The sequence below is a fragment of the Wolffia australiana genome, chromosome 8, assembly GCF_029677425.1.
Source record: "Wolffia australiana isolate 7733 chromosome 8, ASM2967742v1".
Taxonomy (NCBI): Eukaryota; Viridiplantae; Streptophyta; class Magnoliopsida; order Alismatales; family Araceae; genus Wolffia; species Wolffia australiana.
The window spans coordinates 2,719,549-2,745,786 of record NC_135842.1 but is presented as its reverse complement, the minus strand read 5'-3'; the positions used below and the strand labels follow the sequence as shown (position 1 = coordinate 2,745,786).

Here is a 26,238-nt window from a genome sequence, read left to right as displayed (position 1 = left end):
TGGTTGACTCGGTCAACTTAGATCGAATTGAACTTAGAAAGAAGGAGATTTTTTTAGTAAATATATATATTTTTAGAATAGGGAGAATGATGATATATATTATAATAATGATCAGAGGAACCCAAGGAAACTGATTTTGCCCAAATCTAAGGTCGGATCGTCGAGATATCGCGATCGGAAGCGCAAACCCTAATTTTTGATTTCAGAAGAGTCAATGGTAAAAGAAAAATTCGGGTGGCCAAACCTTAATGAAAGTGAGCGATTTAGGTATTCACGGAAAGAGGACTTGACAAGGAATCCAATGGTACCAAAAGGGTGAAATTCGGACTTAAAACGAGAGAGAAATCTCTGTTTGAAGTCAACCAAAGAAATCGCGGATGAAAATGGAAAAGTCACGGTCCTATCTAATCTAAAAATTCTAACTAATGATAAGCCGAAAAATCACGTAAAATTACGTGGTCGTTACGCTTTTTAGACTTATGCAATAAATTTATAATTCCCTTAATTACTAAATAAGAATATAGAGCAAGCAAGGGGTCGATCCGCAAGGAGGCAACAATTCAGAATTTTCAAACAATTTTTATGAATCAAGTCAAGTAATTTTGAATTTTGCAATATTTAATTCAATTAATATTAAATAATATTCTTAAAATAATCAAAATTAAGTAAAACTTAATTTTGATTTCGGTCAGATAATTCCAGATAAGAATATTATTATTATTTTAAGCTCATAAATTTTTTTTATATAAATTATTAATTTCCCAATTTAGTAAAATTTATAATAATTTTCAGAATTAAAATTGGGAATTTAATAATCAAGAAAGTGATTTTTGAATTGGAGTTCAAAATGGATGAATTTTCGGTTCAAATTTTATTTTGGGTTTTTTATATATTAAATTAAATTCCTAAACAATAAAAACCGAAATCTAGAGAGAGAAACAAATCAAATTAACCTAGAGAGAGAAAGTGAAGAAATTGGGGAAAGCCCCAATTTCGACCCTAAATTAAAAATGTAATGAAGCAGAAATGTCCTAAAATAATTAAGAATTAATTATCAAAAGTCAGATCTCGAATCCAAATCAAAAAGAAGTGCTGATGCATTCAAAACATGAATCTAGGGCATGTACATTTCGCCCATGCCAAGCTGAATCGTTCTAGAAGATGATCAAATACAATTCAGAAACTTACAAATTTGATAAAGAGATCCAGATCTGATGACTTCCAGAATGCCTCCTGTGTCCTTCCTGGCCAATTGCTTGGGGAGAGCCTCCAAAAGTGAATTTCGCCTTTTTTTCTGACCTCTATTTAAAGATCCAACCGTCCAGATTGTAGAGGAGGAAAAGACGAACCTGCCCTCAAATTTTCAGCCCAATTGGAGTTGTAGATCTCAAGATATCGCAGTTTTAGTGAGATCAAATGTGGGCCGTTGGATCTCTTTTATTTTCTCTAAAAAATCAGAATTTCCTATTGGCTGGGCTTGATTTTCTCGCTTTCCGTGTTTTGGGACACGTGCACCCTCGTTGTCCGCGTCGGCCGCACTTTTTCGCTTAAACCAAGCAAATAAAATCATGTAAAAATATTTCTTCACTGAAACAATGTCAAATTCCATGTAAAAAATGATAAAAAATATGAAATAATAGAAAAACGACATGTTAACTGATTTCAATGTATTTTATCATGATAACATGCAAATATGACCATTAAAACACATAAATAGAATGTATAATTCAGTAATTAAGTATATTAATTTGCATGTTATCAACTAACGTCTAATCTAATCTAATCTATAGGGTAAGGATTGCGAAGATTACGCGCTACTAGCCCAATTGCCCCGAAGATGTCGTCGATGTTGTCAGTTCCTTCTTCGGCGGAGTTTCGGTGTTCAAGGGGCGATCCTCAAATGCTTTCTCACCCTCTTCGTGATTGCTCGCACAAATCCTGAGGAAATGCTTCTTAAACGTGAAACAAATCACTTTTGACTCAAGAAACTTTCTGACAAGGCTCCAAGATGCTCAAAGACTTGAGATTTCAAGAGTAATCCGAGAAGAGAGAGAAAACGGGGGTTAAATAGGGTTACATGGGCATTCTAGGCATTTTAGGAGCTTTTTAGAGGCATTTTTCCCATTTTAGGCATTAGTGGGCCGTTCGTGGCCCACTAAGGCCACAATTTCCTCTATTTTTGGCCTTATTCAAGGCTGGGAATTATCTGGGCATGAGTAATGGCCTCCACGTGGGCTCGCCTTGGGGGTCCACGTCTGGGCCCGCTATTGGACCTGGTCTTATGCTCGCTAAATGGGCCTCGGCCTTGAATCCTTAATGGGCCGGTGGCCGGGCCCGGGCCCGTTGGCTGGCTGGCTCCTCGTGACCCACCCCGTGGGCCCAATAATCTCCTTTTTGGGCCCAATAGCTCCGTTTGGCCCCATTTTGGCTGAAATTTTTTTCCATCGGCTCAGATTTTTGTTCTCTTCTCTCTTCTTCATTAAGCATCCACTTAAGTCCTGAAAGTCAATCTCAAGAATATCGTTAATTTCAAGTGGTTTGACCTTGAAAAAGGTCAAACCTAAATTAAACATGAAATTAAGCGTAAAAAGTGCATAAATGTGGACTTAATGAAATGGCACGGTGATAGAGAAAATGTCATGAAAACATGATAACATGCATCATATTCATGATAATTAAGCATTAATGATAGTGAATTATGATCAATTCGCATATTAAATATGCATGTTACCAGGCGGCTAGGCGCTGGGCGGCCCTGGCGGGGGCGACCTGGTGCTGGATGGCCCTAACGTGGGCGACCTGGCGCTAGGACGGCCAGGTGCTTGGGGCTGGGCAAGAACAGGTAGAGAGAAAGAGAGAGAGGGCGGTGGTCGGTTGCGTGTGGCGGCGATGATGGCGGCGGCGGCGGCGATCCAGAGAAAGAGGGATGGAATAGGGCAAGTCCTCTAAGAAGAGAAAAAACTCAATTCTTGAATATAACTTTGCCTAAATGTTTCTTGCAGCATTGGCCTATATATATAGGCCTTGGAGGAAAGAGAAAATGCGAAAGATAAAAATAAAAGTAAAGATAGGGGACGTGATATCATGTCAGGTCAGTGGGTAGTTCTTGATCTGGCATTGACGACTGGTCATGACGCGTGATGGGGTGTGCGTAGGTGGAGACGTGCTTGAAGGGGCGTGCGTAGATGGAGACGTGCTTGATGCTGGTGCTTTGACTTGGTCGGTTGACGGTAGCGGTATGTCCGTAGAAGTCGTGTTGACGTCATCACCACCACACTCTCTCTCCACACCAAAACCATCCCTTTGTCTTTACTCTGTCATTCTTTCTCTCTTACGTCAGCCTTCTTACTCTCGTGACCATTTTGTCCACCCATGTATTTCCATCTATCTCGTTATCACCTCTTATCAAGAACACGTTCTCCGGCCAAAGTCAAACCGAGACCCTTCTTCTCTCTATGCGCTCTCAGCTTTTCTTTTCTCCCTCACTTAGACCCTCTATTTCTCATTACCATTTCTCCACCGACGTATCTATGTCTACCTCTCTCTCTCAATCATCAACTCTCTACTTATTGCAACCATTTGTCCATCTCTATCTCTCTTTATATCTGCTCATTAAGTTTTCTTTCCTTGACCGTAGCTTATCGATTTATCGACAATACCGCCACTCAATATCATTTCCTGGGGGCTACTTCTAGACTATTGGCATCCACTGCATTCCGATCATTTATTGGATAAATATCCAAGGTATCGATCTATTTGTCCACAAGTAGACGCATTTGATAGTATTGAGGTGTTTTACTCGCCTCGCCGTCCGCCGAGTCAAAGTTATGGAGTCAGCAAACTCGGCATCTCAAGCGGTCAGCTTAGCGACCTTCTGATAGGGACTTAAATGAAGATTTGTTAGTAAAATCTAATAAATAATATATACTCGTTAGAGACTAGAAAGTAGGATTTAAAATAATTTCAAAGATAGAATAGGATTACATATAGAATAGGATCCAATATAGACGGTCAGAATTAAACGATAGGGAGTTATAACGGTCTGGATTAGATCTCACTCATCCGTTATAAATGATGGGTCCACGGCACCGATCAACGGTGGTGATCGGTGCACCCAAGGTGTTATAACAGGTCAAGATTAAATAAATATATCCGTTACAATGGAAGGGGACACGGCACCAATCAACGGTTGTGATAGGTGCACCTAAGGCGTTATAACGCTCAAGATTAAAAAACAGTAATTTGAATTTGTATATCTGTTGTACATTGTTACAACCGATATATACGTTACACTAGTTACTATTTTTAGCTAACTAAATACAGTATAAATTTCCAACCAATGTTACGATAATATTTGTGGGTTAATACAGCGATCTTGATCTTCTTGTGTCTTCTTGCCCTCTTCTTCTCCCCTCCTCTTCTCTTTTCTTCATTCTGTTCTTTCCGGAGATCAATCAAGCTTAACAGATAGTACCATTGAACTAGATATTATCAGCTGTGTCTGATGCAATATACGAAGTCCCTCTCTCTACCATCACTCTCTCTTTTCCGTCACTTTCTCTCTCCACCACTCTACCATCACGCTCTCTATGGCTCTGTCTCTTTTTCTTTCTTTTTGTCGTGAAGGAGATAATCCCTTTGGGTTTCTCAACAGAATCGAGTAACATGAGAGAGAGAGGAATAGAGAGAGATAGAGAGAGGAATAGAGAGAAAAGGGAGAGAGAGATAGAGAGAGAGAGAGAAATAGAGAGAGATAGAGAGAGAGGAATAGAAAGAGAAGGGAGAGAGAGATAGATAGATAGATAGATAGATAGAGAGAGAGAGAGATAGATAGATAGATAGATAGAGAGAGAGAGAGAGAGAGAGAGAGAGAGAGAGAGAGAGAGAGAGAGAGAGAGAGAGAGAGAGAGAGAGAGAGAGAGAGAGAGAGAGAGAGAGAGAGAGAGAGAGAGAGAGAGAGAGAGAGAGAGAGAGAGAGAGAGAGAGAGAGAGAGAGAGAGAGAGAGAGAGAGAGAGAGAGCACAGAACACACAACTTGCAGCTGTGAAGGAGTTATCAAGGAACAGGAGCATGGGGGAGACGCAGTGTGACTGGTAGGAAGAACACACAACTTGCAGAAATTAGCAGTGCATATAGTTATCTTCTTAATCACAACTCTTTATATCCATAGACTTTTGCTGATTATCACTCGATAATTAGAGTTAAGTTAGTAAACCAGAATATTTACCCAAAGTATAAGGATTTGGATGAAAATTCCTATTAATTAAAAAATGGGGAAAGGCTCGATCAAGAAATTTATATTAGTGATAAATAGTGGAACACTTGAAATGTGATCTGATGTAACATGACTGCCAGTATCGAATGGCTCGTGTTACAACACAATAGCAGGATATGATTCAACTCTAGGAATGCAACATGACAATTAGGTGAAGCAAGTAAACCAATCAGAAGACAATCAGCAGTGCTAATTAGTCGGAAGACCAGTTAAAGACACAGAGTTTTACTAATCCAACTCAGACTTCTCGATGTCCCTTTAGACCTGACAGATGTCTAAGCAGTGAGCGGCAGTTTGATGCCCATAGGCGTCCACGTCCTCTACCGTTAATGTCTAGCGGTATCATAAAAAATTTCCTATCTCTCTACAAGGTGGCTAATCCTATCTCAGATTTCGGTCTTAGGCAGAGGAACACGTAATCAACAGCAGTGAAAGAAATAACTTGACTGCGAGTGTAGGGAAACGGAAAAAACCTATATGGGTTAATACCCGAAGTCTGTGGCGATTTAGTCTGAGTAGAGTACACGTCCGTAATTGTACTCTCTAAACTTTTCTGCATTAAATTTATGGATGTGTATGTGAGCTATGGTGTCAACCATATTATTAGAACAAAGAATTGAAACCGCATAGAACTTACATCATTTATTATCTTTTTGTAATACTCACCAGAAAATTCTTAAAATCAAGGCCATATCTGTATTCCATAAAATTTTCTCCAGAAAACACGTGTTGTGACTTATGGAGTCAACAATAAAATTACAGCCCACAAATTGAAACCGTGGAGAACCCACATCTTTTTACTTTCTCCCCGCAATATCCACCTCCAGATTTTACACAATTAAGCCAATAACTGAATTCTATAAAATTTTCTGCATAAAAAGTATGGATGTGTATGTGGGATTATCCACATAATTACAGAAAGAAGATTGAAATATTGGATAACTCACATGTCGTTATTAGATCCTTGCAATATCCACCGCAAAAGATTTCAGAGAATCAAGCCAATAAATGCATTCCATCAAAATTTATGTAAAAACCTTATGGGTGGGCGTCCGAGTAATGAGGTCAACCGTAGCATTAACACAAAATTTGAACGCGTGGAGAACCCACGTCTCAGCATCTTCTCCTTGCAATATCCAACACAAGATTTCACACGGGGCCGACATTGATGGCCCCGTTGGGTAGGGCCTATTGTAGTAAAGTTATTGCAAGGCTGATAAACGGGTCGGAAAGCCGACAGTACAAGCTCACGGTGTCTTCCGTGGGGCCTACTATAGTTTAGTTGTGCCCACCGTTTACCCCATAGTTTACATCTCTTTTCGTCTAAAATACAATCGCCTGAAAACTCCCTTTCATCCAGATGTCTCTCTCTCTCTCTCTCTCTCTCCATCTCTCCCTCCTTTTAGTTCTCTCCGTTCGCAATACAGTAGCATGAAAGCTACCTTTCTATCTCTCGATTGTCCTATCTCTCTCTCTTTCTTTTAATCTTTCTCCGTCTGCAATACAACATGATTAAATTTTTAAAATCCCTTTTCATATCCATCTCTCTTCTCTTTTCCACACCCTTATCTTTTAGGTTGATTACGCAAGGGATGTCGTTATAAAGGTTGGTTCAATAAGTAAAGGGTTCGTCATGTTTGTTATGAATCCAGAGAAAAAGGAGTTTTATTTATGATGATGGAGAGGCTGGTGGGAAGAATGTTCCTGGTTGCAACAGGGGACGGTCTCGCTTAAATTTCTACAGGTCAAGTACCGGGTGCTTTGAAACAACACCGCCTTTCTCTTTCTGTCTCTACCCTCTTTTCTCTCTATCTCTTTCTCTCACTGATACCCTCTTATCTCTACTGATCATTTGCTCACTCTCTCTCTAGACCAACACCGACATTTTGTCTCAACCCTGTCGTTTTCTCTCTCTTACATCAGACTCCTCACTGTCGTGACTATTTTGTCCACCATGTGTTTCAATCTATCTCTCTATCTCTCCGTATCAATATCACGTCCTCTGGCAAATGACAAACCGATATCTTTTGCTCTCTCTACCTTCCCTGATCTTTCCTTGTCTATCTCGCCTCGACCAACGTATCTATCTCTCTATCTTCCTCTTCCTCTCACTGTTTCTCTCTCTCTCCCTCTCTCAAACTATCAACCTATCCATCTATATTTCTTTCTCTTTCTCTCTCTCTATTTATCAATTTCTGTATCGATCTATATGTCTCTCTCTCTCCATCCTCCGGTATCTATTTGTCGTGACTATTAATCCTTCTATATCTCTTTCTATCTTTCCTCGTTGAATTTTCTTTCCTAGATTATAGCTTATCCATTTATCTACAACACCGCTGCTCCATATCGTTTCCTAGGAGCTACTTCCTGACTATTGGTATTCTCTGAATTTGGAATCTGATCATTTATTGGAGAAATATCAAAGGTCTCGACCTATTTCTCTAAAAGTAAATGGTTTTGATAATACCATCGAACTGGAAGTTATCAACTCTGTCTAATGCAATGCACCAAGTCTAGCCGTACGATCCGGATCTTCAACCGTCACTTTCTCTCTCGGACTACGTCTCTTTTTTTGTCACGAAGGAGAGACTCACTTTGGATATCTATACAGATAGAGTAACATGCGAGCTGGAATATTTGCTCCCTGATTGGGACATGGAGATTAGTTTTGTGGATTAAAGAAAGGGGATAGAGAGAGAGAGGAAAAGAAGGAGATAGAAGGGAGAGAAAGGTAGGGGGAGGGAGATAGAGGGGGGGAGAGGGGAAGAGAGAGAGAGAGGAAAAGGAGACAGAAGGGGAGAGAGATAGAAGGGGGGAGAGGGGGAGAGGGGGAGAGAGAGAGGAAGAGAAGGAGAGAGAGCGGGGCAGAGGAGAGAGGGAGAGATGGTGAGAGGGAGTGAGGAGAGAGAGAGAAAACCGCTTCAACGCTGGTCTCCGGCGGCGGTCCACATCGGCAACAAGCCAGCCCATGTTCCTGGTGGGCCCAACCAAGAAAGACAATCTTATGATCTCCCAACTAGAGAAAACCGCTAAAGTATTTGCATAGGACCCACCGCCCAGGCTCCCTTCTCCCTTTATAAAACCAACCGACCTCCCCTCCACAGCCCATCATCAACTTCTCCCTTCAGCTCTTTATCTCTCTACAGCTCTTTATCTCTCTAGAGCTCTTCTTCTCTCTACAGCTCTTCTTCTCTCTTACAGCTCTACATCTTGCTCTCTAACTCAGGAAAGAAGAAGGCAGAAACAAGCCAGGTTTTCTCTCTACACATCCAGCCATGGCACCAGCGGCGGGCTTCGTACTCGGCGTTCTCCTCTTCGCGACGGTTCTCCGGCCGAGCGCCGCCCAGGGCGGCTGGCAGAACGCCCACGCCACCTTCTACGGCGGCGGCGACGCCTCCGGCACAATGGGTACGTATTTCCCCTCTCCTTGGAGAGATAGATAACGAGATGCGCATGAGAAGAGAGATGGACAGATCGCCAGTTTCTGTGAGGGATCGATCCTTTTCTCTCTCTCAGCTTCGGTTGCCAGAGACAGATAGGCAAGTAAATAAAGAGATGATAAAAAATTGGGTAGCTAGATGGAGAGACATCGGTACCCAATAAACATAACGAGGGAGTGACTGAGTGGCAGAGAGGAAGAGAGATAGATGGACGGAGAGAAAAACAAAGAGAAGAGATGAATCTCCTGCATCACTTCTCTAGAAAATCATGACCCAAAAGGAGTTCTCGAGTTTTAGAGTTCTAGAAAAGTAAATAAATGTAGAGAACTGTAACGAGAGATAGCGAGCTGTACAGAGTTGTAAAAAGAGATAGAGGGAGAGCAATGGAGGGACGTAGAGAAATATAAAGGAGAGAGTACTAGAGACTGATATATGTAGAGAGTTGTAGAGGGAGAGATAGGTGCAGAGATTTGTAAAGAGAGAGTGAGGGTGTAAAGACAGAGATAGACACAGAGGAAGAAAACTGAACTAAAAATTGGATAATGATGCAGGTGGGGCATGCGGATACGGAAACCTATACAGCCAGGGTTATGGGACGAACACGGCGGCGCTAAGCACGGCGCTGTTCAACAACGGGCTGAGCTGCGGATCCTGCTACACGATCAAGTGCGCCGGCGACCCAAAATGGTGCTTACCCGGAACCATCACCGTCACGGCCACCAACTTCTGCCCGCCCAACCCTTCCATCCCCAGCGACAACGGCGGCTGGTGCAACCCCCCGCGCGAGCACTTCGACTTAGCCCAGCCCGCCTTCCTCAAAATCGCCCAGTACCGCGCCGGCATCGTCCCCGTCGCCTACCAGCGCGTCCCCTGCGTGAAGTCCGGCGGAATCCGCTTCACCGTCAACGGCCACAGCTTCTTCAACCTCGTTCTCGTCACCAACGTCGGAGGCGCTGGCGACGTCGTCGCCGTTGCCTTGAAGACTCCCACCTCCGACTGGCAGGCCCTCTCTCGCAACTGGGGCCAGAACTGGCAAAGCAACGCCAACCTCGGTAGCCAGAGCCTCTCCTTCAAGGTCACCACCAGCGACGGAAGGACGGTCGTCGGCTACGACGTCGCCCCTCGCGGCTGGTCCTTTGGCCAGACCTTCGAGGGCAACCAGTTCTAGCCGGTTCCGGCTGCGGCGCCACGTCTGGAGCCCGCCTGCATACACTTTAAACTGTTTTACCGATTTGTATTATTCATGGAATGGGTGCCCTCGGCTGGCCCTGCCGCCATTGGCAGGGCCCAAGCTGAAGGGGTGATCTTTAGTGGTAGAAGAAAGTGAAAGAAAAGAAATTGCGTCAGCAGAAAACATCGTATCTATTGAATAAACAAATGTCCTTCCAAATTTAAATGCCCTTCTATCGACAATTCAAAGTATGCAGAAGACCAAGGAAACCTAGTGGAAAACATATAATTAGACATAGAATGGGAAAAAACCCTCAAAACCTAAACGGCCTACTCTCATGTAATTTACGTGTTTAATATCACTCAAATAAAAATAAATCATGGTTGTGAAGGGTTTAAATAATCTATTACACCCCTAGGACGAAGTGTAATTTTGTTTTTTGTATTTGATGGCATTTTATTAATTTTTTTCTGACATTAATTTTATAATTTTAAATGCTAAAAAACAGAAATTACCTGCTTCGGTGATCACTAGGGGCGACTGCGGCGGTGGCATTGGTAGAGTGGCGGCAGAGCAGAGACGCGGCGGTGGTGAAGCGACGTTGGAGCATCAACACAACGGTGGCAGAGCGGTGGTAGAGCGGCGGTGGGATTATATATTCTTTTAATCAATGAATATTATTTTATTGTTTTTTTTTTCGGTTTTTATATGGCGGGTTCGACCTTGTACGATCCAGTTTTGGACCAGTTCAAACTGGTTGACCTCTTTTGGACTTACCAAAAATCAAGTAAGTGCTTACCGTTGATGCCTCCGTGCCTGGTGGGTGCAGCTGTGGCGAGCGCACGTGACCGGCGGGCAAGTGTGCTCGCTAGCGCACGCGTGCTGCCGTGCAGTGCACACCAATGGACAAGGACAGCGAAGATGGGTGGGCGCCCAAGTGGCAGGGGAAGAATATATTAGACATAGAATGCGAAAAAACCCTCAAAACCTAAACGGCCTACTCTCATGTAATTTACGTGTTTAATATCACTCAAATAAAAATAAATCATGGTTATGAAGAGTTTAAATAATCTATTACACCCCTAGGATGAAGTGTAATTTTATTTTGTATTTGATGACATTTTATCAATTTTTTCTGACATTAATTTCATGAATAAAATATCTTTATAAGTTAGAAAATATTTATTTAGAGTTGTTTCAATATGTTAAGGGATTTTTAATGATAATCTGATTTTATGGATTTATGCTATATAAAAGAATTTGCTAGCGCTAAGTTCATAAAGAAAATGAATACATGAAATGACTGAGTGAATTATGTTGAACTCATAATACATAGACCACTAGTATCTAATCATGCACTCTAAATATGCATATTCAAAGGATACGCAAAACAACCATGAAAAATACTATGATATAGTGACATTTTCTACTCTAACTGGTGTGATGATTATGATGAATTCTATGATAGATGATGTGTGATCTTTAAAGTAAATAAATAACTAAATTTATCGATATCAATCCCAGAACGGTTTTATACCACCTTTCAATTAGGCTAATTCAGACCATGATTGTTCAAGTAGTCTTTATTACTGAGACACCAAAGACGAATTTCAAATGGATATGTTTAAATTCATAATTGTGGAATTTCAAACATTTGTAACTTGGGTGTAGTAAAAAGGTCACAAAGGTGATTGAGTGGTGAACATGAAATTGTTTTCCCTGATTATAAGAGGAGACAACTTGAGAAAGATGATGCATGGAAGTCCTTGTCCAAGGTAGTGAAATATCAGAGAAAATGTCTTTGATGATTTGCGATTTCATTAGTACCAAACTCAGATGACTGATAGGGTTTGATACTTGACCTGTCAGCGTCAGTACTAAGTCATCCTATCAGCATTATGAATACGAGGGAGTACATTGTTTTATGTTTATCGTCATGAGGTGTAGCTTTGCAACAACTAGCGCAAACATTAACCCTATCAGTTCAGATAAATCTACCTTTCATTACAGTTCCAATAAGTTCAAAATGGGGGAAGAACTCAAAAACAAATTTCTATGAATTATAAATAGTGGAAAGGCTTGAAATATAATATTTCCCCACAAAGTACATGCTCTATCGAGGGTGATCATGAAAGAATTCTAAATATACAAGAATTGGTGAAGCTTTCACCCTATTTTGGTTTGTGGTGCAAAAGATGTACGGTTTGAAAGCTATGAGAAAAGAGAGGATTTTTGAAATAATGTTAAAAATTAAGAATTCTTGTGCGATGTTTTTTCTCAAGCTTGGAATGAAGTAAATGAGTTAAAAAATGAATAATATATATTTTCTGGGAATTTTCTGGATTTTTAGTTAACTTCTGTAATTTCCTACGATTTAGATTGAAGTAGAATACAAAGAAAAACAATAAAAATATTTTACACTGATTTTCCTAATTTTAATTATACCAGAAATATTTTTAATAATTTTCTAGATGTTTAAATCACTCTAAATTGATTATAGTAATTTAGGTATTTTTTCTATTTTTTTGGAAAATTTAAATGCATAAAATAATTTTTCCTTATTTTTCCTCATTGTTTCTGATTTTTTTATAAGTTTTAATGCTAAAAACAGAAATTACCTGCTTTGGCGATCAGCGGCGGCGGAGTGGCTGCAGAGCAAAGACGCGACGGCGACAAAGCGATGTTGGAGCAGTGACGCAACGGTGACAGAGTAGCGTTTGAGCATCAACACAACGACGGCAGAGCGGTGGTAGAGCGTTGGTGGGATTATTTATTCTTTTAATCACTGACTGTTGCAATCATGCCTCCGAGAGAATGTGGTTGAACATTTGCCACATTGCGGGTAGCTGCAAGGAGTGTCCTCATGTTGGCTGATCATGTCAATCAACGATACGCAATTCGCTCGGCCCTACAGTTGCCCTCAACAACGGGCGCAATCAGCGTCCGGAAGGGTACATGAATTCCTATGATTAGTAGTATAGATAAATCTTTAAAATGAAATATCCAAAATAATATGGGGAGATGTAATATTTCATTACTCATATAGTAGAAGTGTAGAGCGGCATATAAAAAATATTTCATATTTTTTACGCCCATTATCTATATTTTATTCACAATCAGATGAAATCCAGATTGAATTTCAAGAACAGATAATCAGATCTAAATTTCACAATAATAAATAGAAATCCAATTGATTTTAAAGAACATATAAAAGCATATCATCATTAATCTGATGAATTATAGATGAATTAGAAGAACAGATCAATGTTTAAAATGAAATATCCAAAATAATATACGACCAAGGCCCATGTGGCGCCCAAGTGGCAGGGGACCCACCTTACGGATGAGCGCCACGTAAGATTCCTACCTAGATGGCACCTGCCACGGGGCAGCCCGCCTAGGTGGCAACCTACATGCAGGCGGTCCGCCTAGGTGGTGCTTGCGTTTGAATGTGGGGCCTGCTGTTAGTGGACTGGGTCAAACCTAATCCACTAAACACGGGCCCCGCGTAGGCTGGACCTGCCCGTGGGCTCGGTCATACCAGCGGCGGGTCTTCGGTAAGCCGCCAAGGCCCACCGCGCTGGAATGGCCCCCGTTCCATCTGAACGTGTCCTTATTCCACCTTGAGAAGGCCCCGTTCAAGCTGAACGGGGCCCTCGTTTTGCTTCGCAGAGGCCCCGTTCAGTACAACGGGACCCATTTTGACCTGCAGATGCTCTGTTTCGTTGAACATGGCTCGTTTCGCCCAAGGAAACCTCAGGCTCCGTTCAAGATGAATGGGGAATGCGGCTCCGCTCTAAATAGAGTCTGTTCAGCCACTAGAATGGGACCCGTTCAAGCTTTATAGAGCTCAGAACGGAACAAGGTGTTACTCCGAACGGGATTTAACCAAAACAATGCGAAAAACATCTTTTTCCACTCCGTTTTGGACGATTTTGATGATGTTCTTCATCCTAATCAAGGCATAACCTGGTTCTGATACCACTGTTAGGTTCTACAGGCCTTGACATGGATGAACAAAACAAAATATTCTGCAGGGAAAGCCTTGAACATAATCGAACGACATCATTAAGACATAAAAGGAAGTACCTTTGCATGGATCCAAGTGCTCATTTGGATCTCGAAGCCAGGTGAGTCGAGCTGCTCATGTGTGCAGCCTCTAGACGTATCCACGCAATCCTTGGCACGTCGAATCTCCTCCTTCTCCTTGATGAGTGCTGTTCTACCTCCACCGTTGTTATTACGCCGTTCCGATCGCATCGGGCATAGAGAGGGGGTGTGGGGAGGGTGGAGAAGAAGGGGAAGGCCCCTGAACAATTTTGGCCTGCGTGAATTTCGTTCAGGGCCTTCCCCTATTTATACTAAGTGTGTATTTTCATAAAAATCCCCAAAACTTAAGTATATCTTCCGACGTCCAAAAGACCATTTGCACGTGACCTTCTAGGCCCATGTATCAGTCTAGTTAATGACTCCAGAAGCCCAATAACCTTAATTGGCATTCCAAATTAATTAAATATATCATCATATAGGTTAATTAACATCAGATTGATTTAACCCAATCGAAAGGTCGAGTCTCCAACACGTGGTGTGCCAAGCTACACCTCGTGTTCTAGATGATACAAAGGTGTGTGTATCCACACACTCATGGAACCTGTTTGTCATCGTTTACCGTGTATGTATAATCCCTCATCCACTTGACGCTCCTTGGATGACTTAGGGTATGATCAACTGTCAAACCCTAATCGGTCATCCGAGTTAGTACTAATGCATTCAAAAATCATCGAAGAACTCTTATCCGATATTTCACTCCCTTGGCCAAGGACTTCATCGCATCATCTTCCTTGAGCTATCACCTCTTATACTGAGGGTGGACGATCCCATCTTGACCCCTCAATCATTTTTGTCAACTTCTTGATGTACCCGAACTAAGACCGTTTAGAATCCCATGATTAGACATTCGTTGGCCATAGTCAAAGTACAATCGTCTGTCCACAGACGTCTTTGGTGTCTCATGTCTAAGGACAACTTACACAACTGTGACATGAATCAACCTGATTGACAGTTTGGTATAATATCATTAAGGGATTTGTACGGATCAATTCAGTAAACTCTTTCCACTAAAGAGCACCCACTATCTATCCTTAGCGTCTCCACACTAATGGCTATGGGACCGGCCATACTCATCATATGAGTGAGCCTTGATAATATTATTCTATCCGGATACTTTGATGTCCTTCTCGCGTATCCTTCGAATAGGACTGTTTAGAACACACACTTAAAGACTAGTGATTTTCGTATTGCGATCGCATCATAATTCAGTAAGTCCGATCATGTATTCACAGACTTCATTATAAGCATCACACGTGCACTATAATGAATATGTTGTATTAAAGAGCATGGAACAAGATGTGGAATGTGTGATTGACTTTATGGCCACATATATTTCCTTCAGTACCATAGTTCAAGACCATTATATGCCTAATTATCTTCATAGTTTATTATAATAGGCTCTCATTTGAATATCTGGTGTAATACGATGACACCGAGATCGACGGTTCATATTACAACACAACGCAATAGTAATGAGTTGATTTAAAATCTATTTAGATGGAATGAATATTGAAAGAAACCCCAGATGAGCAATAAGAGACGTTACGAACTAGGCTGAACGACCAAGGAATTTCACCGAGAGAGGGGATAGTCAGGCTAGACTCCCAATGACCCTCCAGATTAACTACGGTGATTACGACGTAAGGGGCGTTTGACGGCCCACGGTTGTTCCAATTCTAAGACCAACGAATAATCGTCTACCTCAAAAAATTCCTATCTCACGATAAGTCGCTATCGTATTCAAGTGACGTCTTCGATCTAGACAGAGGAAATGATAGGGGAAGACTGCACTGCACTAAGTAATCAAACTGAAAAGTGAAAAGGGGAAGACGAGAAGATACCTGAGTGAAGCTAGTCTGTCGGCAGGCTAACAGGGGTGGCTGAATTCGGCGGCATCGACATATGGCCCGAGAAACCAGCCACGAATGTATGGTTGCATAGTAGAGCGTCGGGGATCGGCGGGCGGGGTGGAGAGGAATCTCGTGCGTGCCATAGGGTACGGGGAAGAAGGACGGCAAGTGTGGATGGCAGTGCGCGGGGCGCCGGCGGGCGCACGCAGTCTCGCACAGAGGAGTACCCGTCGGCGCACAGCAGCAGGGCGTGGGGCATTGACGGGCACGCGCAGTCTCATGCGGAAGAGTCCCGCGGCCACGGTGCAGCCGGGCGCGGGGCGCCGGCGGGCGCATGGGATCTCGCACGAGTGAGGGGCCACGGCGTGGGCGGCCATGCGCGGGGTGCTGGCACGGGTGGCAATGCACAGGGCACAGGCGCACGTGCGAGTGGCAGCGCACGGGAGAAGACGCGAGCAGGTGCTGTACGGTGGCCGGTGCAGGTGCATGCGCGAACGACATGCAGGAAGGGCGGTGCAGGATGAATAGCGCGGGAGACCACCCAAGATCTCCAAGAATGGGAAACCCTCCACGTTTCTTGAAGGTTCTTGATGGCTAGATCAGGGCGGCTCCAAGATTGGGGCTGCCGAAGAGGGAAGATCAACGACTCGGTGTCCTCAGAGTGACCTCGACGAGGAGGGCGAGGGCGGCGATGGCTCCAAGAAACTACAAGTGTTGAAAGTCAAGATATCTACCAGGGCAGGAGCAAGGCATCCCTGCGGCGTCGGAGCGACCTCGGAGTGATCTCGATGAAGGCGTTGACGGCGGCGGTTCACGGAGTTATCTCAGTGTGAGGCGGGACGATGCAGCCACGTTCCCTCTACTCTCTAACTCTTATCTATTCCTCTCTATCACTAAGACAGAAGAAAACACAATCTTTTAATTCATCAATTGCCTACCTTCTCTTGGAGCATGCTATCCCTTTATATAGGGAGGATAGGTGCCAAGTGACATCTCTAGAGGAGGAACCGTCGTGATATGTGGTCAGTCCTCTAGGCAGCGGTTACAAATCAGAATTGAAAATATCGTGGACAAGGCCCAAACACGCTGGCCCGGTCCGTGAGTTCAATAAAACGAAAATACACCCAAGAAAATAAGGTGCAAAATAAAATAACCACCTATGCGGGATACTTGAATGCAGGGTGGCGAGCGTCGACGCGAGCAACTTGGTGTGGTTGAACTCGTCCCGTCCGGGTGTCGTCCCTATGGTCCCCCATCAATATCGTAGCTATTTATAGCAATTGAAGGACACCTTTACATTATTTAACTAGGATAGTTTCAAGGGATAACTAAGGCAATAACATCTTCTAGTTGCTGTATGGTACTGTCTACAAACAGGTTATCCTACCGTGGCCCTTAATTAAACAGGCTGGACACAAAGGTTGACTAGGATAGGGCAAGGGAAGTGTACATAACCTTTTAGGAAAGCAGGGTACACATACTATATATTCATGCTTTCTAGTTTTTTTACTCATCTCCAAACATAAACATAACGTTTAAGTATTTATCAGGTACTAAATGTTAGGAAAATATAATATTTATTTAATAATTGAATCAATAATCCTTGCTCTTCATTTTAAAGTACAGAAACATATCTCCCATAATATGTGAAATCTTTATTATTTTCTCATTACCTATGGAGATCAACATGGAAAAACATCAATCATGTCTACTCCACGGAGTCCAAGAAAAGCAAGGAAATGTCCGCAAACCTATTGACAGAAAATATTTATAATTGGGTTTATTTTACAAGTGGGCTCTTATTTTATGTTCTTCATAACCTGTTTCGCTCACTTGTTATTTGTGGTTAATAATGAGGAAAATACAACAGATTTGATTTAGATTCATGTTTTGCTGATCATGTAACGCCAAATCTTCAAATTCCTCATCTTATAGCCCATACCCTAATGATAGGAAGAGTCAAGCAGCTCTTGGGTCATAATGGATGAAAAGAATAGGAAATATACAATTGAAATACTTGGGTATTATTATATATTTCAACAGTGATAATAGTGTGTGAATTTAACAATTACGTAGAAGTTAACCAAATGGGTGTTGTTACTGATTATGCAGGAATCCAATGGGAAGATTCGATGAGAGAATATCCATCAATAACTCAACAATCATTCACACACTAGACAATTTCCACACATAATGAGAAACAAAATGTGAAGGATCCACATGTACTGAAGCAAGTTCACTAACGGCAGGAAATTGCTTCTGTTAGGGCGCTCCAAGTTTTTCTTCACATTTATTATTCACAAGTTATAAGTGTCACTATAGTGTGTATGAATTTAAGATACCTTAAATATCTCAATACACTCCATCTATAATTCGATAACGGTTCCCATGTTAAGTCATTGATCATCCCCCGTGGAGTGCAACATTAAATGATTATTTAAATAAGGAATGATGTCTTGTTTTTGTTGATAACTGAACACAACGTATGTCATTCATCCAAATTAAAAAATTAATTTTTTCAAATTACTTTATGAATTAATATTCAACACTTAGTGTCGAGTTCAATGTTTCTGGGTCGAACTATGCCATTGATTATTGCAATAAATAAATAATTTTTTGGGTAAGATATTATAGATAAAACATCATGTACCAATATACGTAGGCAAAACAGATGATCATAAATGAGGATAAAGTGCATTCTTCAAGAAACCAGTGGTCCACTCATTGAGCGCAACACACAACAAAAAATGCTGAAAAATGCATAAACATAAATTATAATTTGTTACCATCAATATATAATACTGTGTTGGCAATTAAAAAAATGAGTTTGTTTTATTCTCATGTAACCCCAAAACAATCTCAGCCCTATCATATATTGATGCCCATGTTTATTACCAAACTAAGTGTCGGATGGATATTTGATAATTCAGATATTGGGGTAATTAGTGATGAGTTAACTTCACTAATTAGTGTCGTTGGTTTATCCGAATTAAAACAACAAAAAATTATAATAACCTTACTAGCGTAGGGAGAGTAAGGGTCGATCCACAGGGAGCAAGGGTTTTTTTCTTAGGAATTTGTGCTTTAGTTATGTATTTTTTTAATAATTTTAGAGGAAGGTTTACTACATATGAAGATAAATAACTAATTAAATAAAAATATATAACAAAGAAAAATAAAATATTATTATAATATTATAATAATATTAATAGTCAGAAAATAAATTTTTTGTATTTTTTAGGAGTATTTGAAAGCTAAAACAAAATAGGAAATGAAACAGTTTGGCGCTCTGGACTTAGTCAAAATTTGGCTAAGTCCGGATGCCAAATGGGGAAGGTGCCTTGGTGGAGGAGAGAGAAAAAATGGACTGTACTAAAATCACTCTAGAATGAGTTCTAGAACGAATTTTAGAGCGTGGTTGGATGCAATGGAACCGTCTGGATATTGGCTAGCTGATCCAAGACTAACCAAAAGACAAAAGATGAACAGAAAAGAATAAAAAAGGAGAAATAAGAAGGTAACCTCTTTGTCACACCCGCTAAGGTCCAAGGGACTTCTTCTTCTCCTTTCCACCAGCTTCTTCAGCCCTGGATGCTTCCTGCTCAGCCTGGCACTCACTGAGGTGAATGGATCTATGACTCAATTGCACTTAGGCCACCAAACATTACTTTGGATTGAATCACAAGATGAATTTTACAATAGGGTGAAGGGGTTTATATAGGGAGAGAGAGCAAAGGAGAGCCATTGGATTTTTAATACAATGGATGGACAGATCTTCTTTTCAGGGTCATGATCCATGTCCATTATTGTCCTCCAATCAGCATTGAGACCTTTGAAATACCCCCTGGACGTTCAAGGCTTCTTTCCTTAATTAGCATTAAAGGTGCTATCTTTTAAGTCTCCACCCTTGGATGTTTTGTGGATTGAATGGCTGGATCTTCTTCTCTGGCTTGGATCCCCGTCCAAGGTTGTCCTCAAATCATCATTTAAGCCCCTGAAATATTCATAAATAATCATGACTGGACCTTCCCCTTGCCCTCCTTTCTTTGGCCCAACATGCCTCTCATAGTGGGCTTAGTGGAGCTTCCTTAGTGGGCCTTTAGACTAGGGCCAACTGTCTTGCTTTGGGCCTTCTTTCTTGGCCCAGGGTTGTGGCTGAGCCTGCTCCTCTGGTCCAAATAGCTTCCTCTTCATTTAATTATCCCCTTTATTCATGAAAGTTTCACCTAATTCCTGCATCTTCCACATAAACTAAGAAGAGAGTGAGAGTCATTCCACTTAACTCATTGAGTTAAGTGGGGTTAGTCCCACAAATGATAATAATTAACTCCAAATTAGAAAAAGGTGATTTTGTTTCATGATGTTTCACAACTTAACATAAATGTTGATAATATATCCAGATAAAGATAAAGAAGTACATAAATTAGCTGAAATTGCACATATATATTACTATCATTTTGGATTTATCAGATACCCCCCAACTTAGATCATTGCTAGTCCCTTAGCAATGCCCTTCGATCTTCTTTGGACTTCCCTTCTCGCCTTTACACGAAGAAGGTATCTGCATGAAGCGTTAAGTTTATCAATCACATATCTAGATGAGCATTTTCCTTCGACAATCTAGTTCAAAACCTTTGCAGGAATACATGAACTTTTTTCTCATGGTCTGAGCAGAACTGGTGGTCATAATAGGGCAGCTTACTTCTCTCTAGGCTCGACACCATAAAAAAAAGATTTCCTCACTTCACACATTGAACTGGGCCTCACCCCTCTTGGTTCACTCGCTCACAAGAGAAAGGGCTACCTAAGTGGTGATGTCCCTAAAAGCTTCATCAGACCTGAAATAGAGAGTATGCACTCTTCGCCTCTTATTATGAGCACAAGGTAACAAGGCGTGTTAAGAAATGGCTTCCTATCTACTCTAAGCTTCAAGAGAGATGAGAAGAAAGGTTTAAGGAGAATGGGCAAAGTCTGAGTTAAGAAAGTCGGAGGAAGATTACTTATGTAGCCTACTCCCAAGATTCAAGAAGAAATGTGGAAGGTAGAAGAAGGTAAAGATGATCCTCATAAGTTATTCTTCTAGGTAGAGAATGCATTAATTATGGAATGATAGGCAGTTCATAGGAAACAAATAATAAGAAGAAGAAGAAACAAGCCCCATAGTAATTTTTCCTTTCTTTTTTCATAATTTTGTAAAATGTATTCTTCATAGTAATTTTTCTGTATTTCCTGTTTTTTTTTTGGGCCGGCAAATAGAAGAGAATAAGAAAGGATGTATGAACTACCGTAGTCAAATAATTTTTCTTGAATGAATGTCAATCACAGATTTCATGCAATCACTCTACCCTCAAAGAGGATTTTTTTTTTTTTACTTAGAGGATCAGAAAGAGGAAATAGATTGAGAAGATGTAGAGTGAATATCAATGGAAAAGATTTAAAATCAGATGACAAATATCAACATGATATTGTTTTTAAAGATAAGAGAGATAAAACGACTTGGGAGTAAGGCATTTCATAAGCAAGGAGGTGGGGTCGTATATAGGTACGGTGAGGTAAAGGTGGTAAAGGGTCAGTAAGCATAGATGGATGAAGATGGCAAATGAAGAATTGTGGGATGAAGATTTTATAAGAGGTATGAAATGGAGGGGTAATGTGCTCAAGACTTGAAGAAGTGCATCTCACTATCTAGCATATGATTAGGCTGATAGGTAGTCATTCACATAGATAGGTTTGGTTAAATCAAAATATGGGTGTAGTGGGGGTGTCACACTTTCACTCAACACTCAAATCCTTATCTATGGGGTATACACCTTTTGATTTTCAGATCTGTCCTTCACCCTACCATGTACTCTCGCCATTTGGGGATAAGATCATGTACTACCTAGAAATCAACATTGATGCCCCTATAATATGATCATGATGCGCTCAGTGAGCCTAGCTTCCCCACATTTTCTTCTAAGGTAAAAAGATAAAAGGGGCTGTCCAAAGTTTGGTTATGGCATGATGTTGAATTCAAGAATCTTTTATACCCCCCATCTTATTAAAAAAAAAAAAAAAAACATTGAGACATCATAGAAAATATAAAACTTTTAAGGCGGATTGAATCTCCCCCCACATAGTAGTTGCATAGTCCTCAATGCATAGGAAAATATAAAAAGGAGTTTAGAGGGCGCAAACAGTGGGTTGAGCGCTTTCATGTAGGTTCCTTCACGTCCATTTCATGTATTGGTGGTAGGCATTTTCTGAAACCAAAGAAAAGAAAAGAAAACAAAAGAAAAACAAAGAAACAAAAGAAACAAAAGAAAATAATAAAGGTAAAAAATAGAAATAAAATCTTTAATGCAGCTCTATGGATGTTACTAACCTGCAGGTTTTTCCAATATCATACTAAGGGGTTGATGAGGAGGATCATCATGTAAGTAAGGCTTCAGCCTTTGCCCATTCACTATGAATTGTTTATGGGTTCTAGGATCCGAAATTAAAATGGCCCCATTTTCATATGATTCTACTACCAAATAAGGTCCATTCCATCTACTTTTTAGCTTACCAGGAAAGAGTTTTAATCTTGAATTGTAAAGCCATACCTTTTGATCTTTGACAAAGGTCCTTCTTCTGATGTTTTTGTCGTGGAAGGCCTTCATCTTGGCTTTGTATATCTTGGAGTTTTCATAAGCCTAATTCCTAATTTCTTCAAGTTCTTGGAGCTGGAGCAACCTGCATTTTCCTGCTTCATCTAAAGAAAGATTTAGCTTTTTAATTGCCCATGAAGCTTTATGTTCCAACTCCAATGGTAGATGACATGGTTATCGAAATATCAACCTGAAGGGGGACATTCCTACGGGTGTTTTATAGGCTGTTCTATAGGCTCATAATGCTTCATTTAGTTTGTATGACCAATCTTTCCCATTGGGCTTCACAATTTTTTGAAGGATTTTCTTAATTTCTCTGTTACATAATTCAACCTGCCCATTAGCTTGCGGGTGGTATGGGGTAGTTACTCTATGTTGTACACCATATTTTTTCAAAAGCTGTCTAAAATTAAAGTTTATAAAATGTGACCCCCCATCACTAATTATAGCCCTAGGACATCCATATCTGCAAAAGATGTAAGTCTCCACAAAATCAGTGACAACTTTACTGGTATTGGTCCTAGTGGCTATGGCTTCTACCCACTTTGAGACATAGTCTACAGCCATTAAAATATACTCATATCCACTCGAATTAGGAAATGGTCCCATGAAATCAATGCCCCATAAATCAAAGATTTCTACTTCTAAAATGGGTTTTAGAGGCATATGATTTTTTTTATCAATATTTATAGATGCTTGACATGCTAAACATTTTAAATAAAAATCATGTGCATCTTTAAATAAAGTTGGCCAATAAAACCCACTTTCCATTACCTTATGGGCTGTTACCTTAGCTGAATAGTGACCTCCTCCTGGGTTGGAATGGCAGAATTTAAGGATGCTGTTCTGTTCTTCTTCTCGTACGCATCTTCTAAGAATTTGATCAGCTCCTTGATGGAATAGCTCTGGTTCTTCCCAAAAATAATCTCGCATGTCCTTGAAGAACTTCTTTCTCTCATTGTAGCTCCATCCTGAAGGGACTCTTCCTGTCACCAAAAAATTCACAATGTTTGCAAACCATGGAACATTTCCTGTTTGGATAGCCAGAATTTGCTCATCCGGAAATGCTTCATGGATAAGTGAGGAGTCATTTACTTTGATCCTAGAAAGGTGATCAGCAACATAATTTTCACAGCCCTTTTTATCTTTAATTTCTATGTCAAATTCCTGTAATAATAAAATCCATCTGATAAGCCTAGGTTTAGCTTCCTTTTTAGATAAAAGATATTTTAATGCCGCATGATCAGTGTAGACTATTATTTTACTACGAAGCAAATAAGGTCAAAGTTTTTCTAAAGCAAAAATTACAGCTAGCAGTTCTTTTTCTGTGGTAGAGTAATTGAGTTGTGCATCAATTAAAGTTCTGCTAGCATAATATATGGCCACAGGTTTCTTCTCTTTCCTCTGTCCTAAGACTGCCCCTACAGCAAAATCAGAGGCATCACACATGATTTCAAATGGCAAGCTCCAATCTGGAGCTTGCAAAATAGGTGCATGTGTGAGAGCCTTCTTCAGCTCTTCAAAAGCAGAAATAGCACTTTTATCCAAAGTGATTTCTTTATTTTTACTAGAAAGAAAATTAGTAAGAGGTTTGGAAATTTTAGCAAAGTTTTGAATGAACCTCCTATAGAAACCTGCATGGTCGAGGAACCCTCTAAGGGTTTTTAGATTTGTGGGGAGTGGAAGGCCCTGGATGACTTCTATTTTGGCCTTGTCCACTTCCAGTCCACGATTGCTGACCTTGTGCCCCAATACCACTCCCTCCTGTACCATAAAATGAGATTTTTCCCAACTTAGCACAAGGTTACTTTCAATGCATCTTTGAAGAACTTTAGTAAGATTTAGAAGGCAATTTTCAAAAGAATCTCCAAATACAGAAAAATCATCCATAAAAATTTCTAAACAATCACCTACTAAATCAGAAAATAAAGAGTTCATGCATCTTTGGAAGGTGGCTGGAGCATTACATAGGCCAAAAGGCATGCGCCTGAAGGCATATGTACCTACATGGCTAGTAAAAGTTGTTTTCTCTTGATCATCAGGATGAATGTTAACTTGATTATATCCTGAATAACCATCAAGAAAACAAAAGAAATTCTGTCCTGATAGTTTTTCTAAAATTTGATCAATGAAAGGAAGGGGATAATGGTCTTTCTTTGTAGCCTTATTTAATTTTCTATAGTCAATACATACCCTCCATCCAGTTATCAGCCTCTTCTGGATTTCTTCTCCCTTTTCATTGATCTCTACTGTTACTCCAGATTTCTTTGGCACCATGTGAATAGGGCTGACCCATTCACTATCAGAAATGGCTTAAATAATAACTGCATCTAACCATTTTAATATTTCATTCTCTAATACTTCCCTCATATGTGGGTTCAGCCTACGTTGGTGCTCCCTAGAAGGTTTAGAATCTTCTTCTAAAAATATTCTATGTTCAAAAATTGATGAAGGGATTCCTCTAATATCCTCAAATGTCCATCCTAATGCTCCTTTATGCTCTCTCAATACCTTAAGCAAATCATTTTCTTGAGAAGGAGTAAGGGACGAGGAAATAATCACAGGTAAGGAATTTCTAAAATCTAAAAATGCATATTTTAAAGATGATGGGAGAGGTTTAAGTTCTAAGTTCAAATCTAGGGAGAGTGTAGGAGGCTCAGGTTCTACTCTTTCCTCGTTGGCATCATCTACTCTCAATAAAAACCCTCGAATAGCATCGACATCATTCTCCTCTTCATCTCAAAATTTTAACTATTCGTTACTCCCTTTAGGACATTTCATCATCTTGGATATGTCTAATTTAACTCTTTCCTCTCCAACCTTAAATTCAACAGTCCCTTTTTCCCAATCCATGATTGTTCTAGCTGTCACCAAGAAGGGTCTTCCTAGAATGATAGGCGCTAAACTTAGATCTCCCTTTACCTTTACCTCAGTTACAATAAAATCGACGGGGATCTCACAATTTTCAACGTTTATCATCACATCAGATAACCTACCCTCTGGTTGTCTAATTGTTCCATCAGCTAGCAATAGATCCATGCAGATTTCCTCTAATTCCCCAAAACCGTATTCCTCATATAAAACTTTTGGAATAATACTAATACTAGCTCCTGTATCTAATAATACTCTAGTAAAAATCTTTCCTCCAATTTCACATGTAATAAAAGGAGCTCTTGGATCTTTCTTTTTAATGGGAACAGAGTTTAAGATACTAGAGGCATTTTCAGAAAGCTTAACTACCTCCTTAGTTTTTCTCGATGTGCACGAATCCTTTAAATATTTCTTTAAAGAAGGTGCACATTTAATCATATCCTCTACGCCTATTGACATAGTGGCTTTCTTGAAATTCTCTAGGAGTCTATACTCATAATCAGGAGAAGACTTAAGGGGTTTTAAGGCCGAAGGATAAGGAATGGGAGGGGTGTAGGTTGAAGGTAGGGGTTCCACACTAGGTGATGGAGCCTCTCCTTCTCTTAGGTTATTTTCCTCCAATTTTGTTTTTTCCTTGCCTCGGTGAGGATCTTGAAGTTCCTTGCCATTTCTCAATTTTGAAATGACTTGAATTTCTTCAAGATCTTCCTCATTGTCATGATATAGGGTTTCCTCTTGTAAATGACATAAATTTTTGGGATTAATGGAAGGTTGAGTTGGAAATCGACCTGAGTGGGAGTTGGATTCAACTCCCTTACCTCCATGGTCAGCTGTTCTTTGCTTCAAGCTCTCCAATAGCTGTCTAGTCTGCTCTTGCGCATCCATCATCATT

The 26,238-nt window shown here is 40.5% G+C and overlaps 1 protein-coding gene across 1 annotated transcript; it reads left to right on the top strand.

Annotated features, from left to right (window-relative positions):
• Nucleotides 1-8,424: 8,424 nt before the first annotated feature.
• Nucleotides 8,425-10,090, top strand: LOC144707061 (expansin-A10-like). The gene is made up of 2 exons (XM_078580183.1): nt 8,425-8,683; nt 9,267-10,090. The coding sequence occupies exons 1-2, from the start codon at nt 8,551-8,553 to the stop codon at nt 9,881-9,883; spliced, it is 750 nt and encodes a 249-aa protein (XP_078436309.1). The 5' UTR covers nt 8,425-8,550; the 3' UTR covers nt 9,884-10,090.
• Nucleotides 10,091-26,238: the final 16,148 nt, after the last annotated feature.

Coding starts and splice junctions, on each gene's coding strand:
- LOC144707061 (XM_078580183.1), top strand. CDS start 8,551: ATGGCACCAGCGGCGGGCTTCGTACTCGGCGTTCTCCTCTTCGCGACG. Junction 8,684..9,266: donor CGACGCCTCCGGCACAATGG/GTACGTATTTCC, acceptor ATAATGATGCAG/GTGGGGCATGCGGATACGGA.